At 47.8% G+C, this 6,900-nt stretch overlaps 1 protein-coding gene across 1 annotated transcript; it reads left to right on the top strand.

Annotated features, from left to right (window-relative positions):
• Positions 1-3,121: 3,121 nt before the first annotated feature.
• GAL3ST2 (galactose-3-O-sulfotransferase 2) lies at positions 3,122-6,567 on the top strand. The gene is made up of 3 exons (XM_077827210.1): positions 3,122-3,141; positions 3,968-4,247; positions 5,743-6,567. Exons 1-3 carry the CDS (start codon positions 3,122-3,124, stop codon positions 6,565-6,567), a joined length of 1,125 nt encoding a protein of 374 aa, XP_077683336.1.
• The last annotated feature ends 333 nt before the right edge of the window (positions 6,568-6,900 follow it).

The following is a 6,900-nucleotide window of genomic DNA, read 5'->3' as shown; positions in this document are numbered from 1 at the left end:
CAACAGGCTGGATCTTCAGCTGATGTAAGTTAGCACAGCCCCTTTGACGCCGGGGAGACTGTCTAGGTGACTTCAGGAGAGCTGTGTCAGTTTGTACCATTGGAGGATTTGGCCCTATAGTTTAGGATAGAATGCAGTCTCCCAGCCAGCACACTGCCATAAGGTGACTGCCAGAGGTGTCACACTCTGCACGGAGCTGTCAGGAATGTGCCATCTGCTGATTGATTCAGCAACAGCATGATGAAGCAATTCCCACAGACTGGCCTAGGAATAAATTCCTATAAAAATAGACTCTAGAAAGTGAGAACTTTGGGGGGTCTGATTCTGCAAACTAACTTCCAGGAGCATCAGATGAGCATCTGACAAGGCCCTGCTCCCTCCTCATGTCCAGACCACCTGGCCAGTGGCTTGGCATGAGCAACTCTAAGGCTGGTAACTATGATAACAACCTTGCAGAACCTGTGTGTGTATGTTTGTATGAATGAATGTGTGAATAAATATGAGATTGAATGGAATGTTATAGCTGTAACTAACTGCTTACTATGATTCTTTCTGTATTCACAATAAATGTGGTATTTTGCCTTTTTCCCTTTTAATAAGATCCTGCTGGTTTTTAATTTATTGGTACAACATGTGCAGCCATGCAGCTGCCTATTAAGCCCCATGCAGGTGTTCAGGGCTGCGGCGGGAAGAGATGCCTCTCCCCAAGCCTCAGGCCTGCCATGGAGACCCTCCCTTGGCCCTAACCCAACCCAGCCCAGCCCTGAACCTGTTGCAGCTGGGGGAGAGGTGCCCCGGCCCCGTCCCGGACTTCCAATAGCTAGGCGCCCCTCCCTCGGCTCCGGCCCAGCCCCGGTGCTGCTGCAGGGGGAGAGAGCTAGGGTTGCAGGCATCTCTGTAGCTCCGGGGAACCCCCCTGCACCCCAACCCCCTCATCCCCCTGCACCCCAACCCTCATCCCCAGCCCTGAGTCCCTCATCCCCAGCCCTACCACAGAGCCCACACCCCCAGCCAGAGCCCTTACTGCCCTGCACTCCAACCCTCTGCCCCAGCCCTGAGCTCCCACCCCACCACATAAATTTTGTTATGTGCACCAATATGGAGGTGATGTGTGACACATCACCTCCATATTGGTGCACATAACAAAATTCATTCTGCACATGAGTGGGAAACATTAGAGGGAACGTTGCCCTACAACAGTGGTTCCCAAACTTGTTCCGCCGCTTGTGCAGGGAAAGCCCCTGGCGGGCCGGGCCAGGCTGCTTTGTTTACCTGCCACGTCCGCAGGTTTGGCCTATCACAGCTCCCAGTGGCTGGGGTTTGCTGTGTCCCTCAGCCCGCGCTGCTTCCAGCATCTCCCATTGGCCTGGAGCAGCGAACCGCGGCCACTGGGAACCGCGATCGGCCAAACCTGCGGACGCGGCAGGAAAACAAACAGGCCTGGCCCGTCAGGGGCTTTCCCTGCGCAAGAGGCGGAACAAGTTTGGGAACCACTGATCTACAGGTTCAGCTGGGCTGAGAAAAAGGGGCATCTGGGCAGGTTCACTGATCAAATGGGTGGGGAGGTGATGGAGCTGGTCTTCTCTCCAAAGACAGAAAAAAATGATGACATATATAGAGGGTGTAGAAGGGCAAAATAAACCAAGTGGCAGGGATACAGCCCTTGTGGGTATAGTTACTGAATGGAGGAGCTGCGTTTGTTGTCGAGGGTTGTGGGTGCAGCTGCAGAGATCAAAGGTCCGTCATCTCCATTTTGGAAGGTGGAATTCTAGTCTGCATTCCATTGCCAGCTTTTGAGATTTGATCACGAGTGTTTTTCTTAAAGCCCCAGCTCCTGGGGTCATGCTTACCTGAGACGCTCTGCTTTCTTTTGTAAAAAAGGAAATTTTACGTCCTGGGGGTTGCAGAGAAAACCTTGAAAACGTGAAGTGAGAGAACTCTATGGCTCAGGACCCAAAAAGCAAAGAAAAAGAACCAACATTTAGTATTTTTCATAAAAACCTCTTGATTTTTAAGCCAATCACATGATTTTGGGGGCCTGACTCTTATTTCTGAGTGCTCTGGGTTGGCACTCGTGTAGCCTGCATGGGCAGGTCAGAGAACAGCTGGCTGCAGCTTACAGCAGGCTCTGGTTGCTGTTGTGCTCGATTTATGTGAGATTTAAATTAAAAGAATGTAACTGTTAAAACATAAGCGCTCTTGCTTTACTGCAGAGAACAAGAGTTACCACCAGGGCAGGAGAGGCAGATGCTGATCACCACGCTTATGCTATCTAACATGGAGAGGCCAGAAAGGAGGCGGCTGTAACAGCAATTAAGAGCTTCTCTATACAAACATTTAGCTTGTGACAAGCTGGGCTGTAAATCTACCCGTCGCTGGCCTTCCATGGACTAACCTTGTGTGGGCCATTCACTGGCTTTCCATGGGGGGGGAGGGATAGCTCAGTGGTTTGAGCATTGGCCTCCTAAACCCAGGGTTGTGAGTTCAATCCTTGAGGGGGTCATCTAGGGATCTGGGGAAAAAATTGGGGATTGGCCCTGCTTTGAGCAGGGGGTTGGACTAGATGACCTCCTGAGGTCCCTTCTAACCCTGATATTCTATGAACTGGCCATGTGGACCCTGCTGATGTGAACTAGCAATTCCCTAGTGCACTACTGCCTTTTCAAAGTGGGGTAGCTCCTCTGATTGCCAGACACTGGGAATGGCCGACAGAGGATGAATCACTGGAAATCGTCCTGTTCTGTTCAGTCCCTTTGAAGCACCTGGCACTGGCCGCTGGCAGAGACAGGACACTGGGCTAATGGACCATTACGCTGACCCAGTATGGCTGTTCTTATGTTTGTATCAGATTGCAAAATGGAACTTTAATGAGTGTCAGCAGGGTCCACACAGACAGTTGCGTGCAGCAGGCTAGGGGGACAGATTTACAGCCAGCTTCCACAAACTAAACATTTATGTAGACAAGCCCTCAGTTACAAAGAGTGGCAGGAAATTTGGTGTGGTTCGAATTGGGAGGACATTACATTTTATTTTGGACTCACTGGATCTCTGTTTCTTTTGCAGGCATTCCAGAATCCTGGGGCTTTGGCTGGGAGTCATTTTTCTAGCTGGGTTCTTCCATATGAAAGGAAATGTCATCTCGTAAGTCCACTTTCTACAGTGATAGAAAGAGTAAGAAGAACTTGCCATGTGCCCCGTCTGTGCAGGGGCAGCAAGATGATCCATCATATCTTATATTTTTGGATTGCTAAAGGTAGCCCTAAGCACAGAGACTAGGGCTAGGATTTTCAAGACCGGGGGCCTAAAGTTGGGCTCCTAAATTCATATCTAGCACCTAAATAAGTGACCTATCAACAGTGTAGAGCATCTAGCAGCTGGGAGTAGCTGCAACAATACTAACAAAGCAAGGGGAGTGAGCAGGAGAAGCCAAAGCCCCTCCCAACCCCCTCAGTAACAAATAAGCTGATTATTGTGTGGAGCTGAAAGAGCCATGCAGACTGGCATTCAGAGCTAATGAGGGCAGAAGAGGGGTGTGGCTCATCTGTGCTTTTTAGAACTACAGACAAAGTGCTGGATCTTTAGCTGGTGTCAATTGCCATAGCCCCAGTGACTGCAAGGGAGCAATGCCGATTTACACCAGCTGGGGATCTGGTATATTGACTTCAATAGAGCTATGGCCAGTTTACACCAGTGTGGGATGTGGCCCATTGACTTCAATGAGGCTATGCTGATTTATGCCAGCTGTGGAATGGGCCCATTGAGTTCAAGGGAGTGATGCTGATTTATTCCAGGTGTGGATCTGGCCCCAGTTAGCCTAAGGAAAGGTAGTTCAGGTTAAACTTTGGCGGCTCTTTGGAAAAGTAAAGTGAGAGGGCCAGCAGGGTAGGAAATGGCAGGGGAAAGCAGCACTGTCAGGTGGAAGAAATGGATTACAACACTAGAGAAAACATTTCCTATGTGCTTTAAGTTCATACAGAATGTGGGGGTTTTCCACCAAGCACCTGAGACCCAGTCACCCCCAGACGAACGTGATGTTTCTCAAGACCCACAAAACTGCCAGCAGCACCATCATGAACATCCTATTCCGGTTTGCAGAGAGGCACAATCTGACCCTAGCCCTTCCTGCTGGCCAGAACTACCACTTGGGCTATCCTCATCGCTTCATGGCCCAGTTTGTAGAGGGATTTAAAACCATTGGACAAAATTACAACATCATGTGCAACCACATGAGGTTTAACCTCCAAGAGGTGAGATCCTGGGCAGTAGCAGTTCGGGAGGCATCCTGTGAAATGACTGTGGTGCTGGTATTATCAGGGATCCTAGTTTTCCATGATAAAAACCCAAAATTCTCCAATAAAAAAACATAGAAATCCATGTTTTTCCATGATTAAAATGAAATGCTGAACTTTAGTTACCCTGCCCACAATACATATAGGTATCAGTTGAACACAGTGTTTTATTGATATATTTACAATTTTAAAGCAGGCCTGCAGTCAGAGCCCTGGCCATTCTCCTGATTATCTGAATTTTTGATGATCTGATCTGGTCTTGGTACCAATTGGATTAGCTAATCGGGGTTCCACTGTATATATTTTTATTTTCTCACAACTGTAAAAACTAAAGATTCTCTGTAAAAATGCAAATTCCATGTTTTTCCGTGTCAACCAGATATCTAGGATCCCTGGTTATTAGCTAGCACTAAATATCACTCTGCAGAGGCCTTTCCCTTCATGAAGTGCATTGCAATTAGCATGTAAAATGTTTTCTGAGTTAGGAATTAGTATGTTGGCCTTCAATCACAAAGCCCACAAGTACTGGGGAATGGCCATCGTTAGCTGGTAATCCCTCTAAGAATCTTAGGACTGACAATTATTTATAAAACAAACAAATGAGACTGGAGTTACCTTGTTTGGCTCAGGGAGGACCCTTTGCTTTGGAAAATAGAGAGTCAACTTCTAGGCCTGGCCATGATCTCTCTGTCTTTCTCTCTTCTTGATAGTGTAACTGGGGGTGAAATCCTCTCCATGCTAACAAATCCCAAGATTCAGACTCTATGTGGAGGGCACAAGGAGCGATTTGGGAGGTGAAATCCACCCTTCACCAAGGGCCAGAGTGCAGGGTTTGTTGCACAGCCCTCTTCCCACAGCTACTGCTCCAGCCAATGGTCTGGAATAACAGCCATAGTCTCACTGTAGCAGTTGGGAAAATCACTGGGTCTACGTAAATGTGGATCTTCACCCCACCACTGGCCTGAACCCAATGTGTCCTTCAGCATCAGCCAAGTGGGGCTGGCTTTGAGTCCACGTCCATGGTGTTTAGGGGAGCACAGGTAATGGGGGTACCATACCCCTCTGTGATTGTTCAGCTAGAAAACCCCTCATGCAGCCCAGGATAAAAGGCCAAACTATTCACTCAGCCCTAACAGGAATGAGAGAGCTCCCCTTTCATATGCTTACTGTACTTACCATGTGAGCTGGTGTAGCTATAGCAGTGTTGGCAAGCCTTCCTAACATAGAGAGAGAACTGGACCAGTTGCCTACAACCTGTCAGTACAGTGCTTGTACTTAGACTTTCCCACCATGACTATGTTTTAACCCCCTGCAAATGACCTACACTGTGCTTGTTCTTTTGGCCTGTTTACCCTTCAAGTCAAGTAGGAGCCATTTTTGTACCACAAAACCTCTCCTGTGCATAAGCAAGAGATACATTAATGGCCACATTGTGCTGTCTTCGTATAAACAGGTCCGAAAAGTAATGCCAAACACCACCACCTACTTTTCCATCCTGAGAAACCCAGTTTCACTGATGGAGTCCTCCTATGCCTATAATAAATTTTTTACACCAGCATTTAGAAGATCAAAGGATGTGAATGAGTTTCTGGCATCTCCATGGACATATTACAATATGAGTGAATGCACAAATAACATTCATGCGAGGAACTACATGTGGTTTGACTTTGGCTATGACAACAACGCAATGGACACTGAGGACTACGTTCAGAGTGTCATAGCGGAGATCGAACAGGCTTTTCAGCTGATGTTGCTAACTGATTACTTTGATGAGTCCATGGTCCTGCTGAAGGACACTTTGGGCTGGGAGCTGGATGATGTGGTTTACTTCAAGCTGAATTCCCGAAGCCAGGACACTATCAAGAGCATGACCCCTGAGAGCAAGGAAAAGGTAAAAGAATGGTGCTCATTGGACTGGAAGCTCTACCAACACTTCAACAGAACCTTCTGGAGGAGAATTCAGGAGACAATAGGGCTAGAAAAATTGGATCAGGAGGTGAATCTCCTGAGAATGAGACAAAAGGAACTTATGGAGCTGTGTCTCTTGGATCCAGTGCCGATAGATAAGAACAAGATCAAAGACAAAAAACTTCAGCCCTTCCAGTCAGGGCGTGCAAATATTCTGGGCTATAATCTTAAAGAAGACATGGCTAATGAGACTCTGAGAACCTGCCTGAGACTGATCCTGCCTGAGCTTCAGTATATGTCATATCTGTATGCTCATCAGTTTCCAGAGAAGAGGAGGAAGAGCACAGCTTTTCCCTTGTGGCTGAGATGACAGTGTTGGTGGATTGTTAATATCACCCACAGAGCAATAATGTTTATAACATTCCTATCACCTTGTTCATGTACCTCCCAGAGATGTGTTTACATTTTTGTGGCCCAATGGAGTTAACCCATGAAATTTCCTTACAGAGTTTTCAGATCCGGGAGTGGGGTGGGGAGACAGAAGGGGTGTGGCAGGAACACAGCACTCCCCAACTGACTCCATTTGCCATATGGTTCCCTGGACGTCTTTGCTTGCTCCAGCCTACACCAGGGGCTGGGCTGGGGTGAAGTTGGCTAAAGAACCAGGGAGCTGTGACTGGTTTCCTAACCACCTACTGTCTCT

This window comes from Eretmochelys imbricata, chromosome 9 (assembly GCF_965152235.1).
Source record: "Eretmochelys imbricata isolate rEreImb1 chromosome 9, rEreImb1.hap1, whole genome shotgun sequence".
NCBI classification, from domain to species: Eukaryota; Metazoa; Chordata; order Testudines; family Cheloniidae; genus Eretmochelys; species Eretmochelys imbricata.
The sequence above is the reverse complement of the archived record's forward strand: the minus strand, read 5'-3'. Positions and strand labels throughout refer to the sequence as shown.

Coding starts and splice junctions, on each gene's coding strand:
- GAL3ST2 (XM_077827210.1), top strand. CDS start 3,122: ATGAAAGGAAATGTCATCTC. Junction 3,142..3,967: donor ATGAAAGGAAATGTCATCTC/GTAAGTCCACTT, acceptor ATGTGCTTTAAG/TTCATACAGAATGTGGGGGT. Junction 4,248..5,742: donor TGAGGTTTAACCTCCAAGAG/GTGAGATCCTGG, acceptor TCGTATAAACAG/GTCCGAAAAGTAATGCCAAA.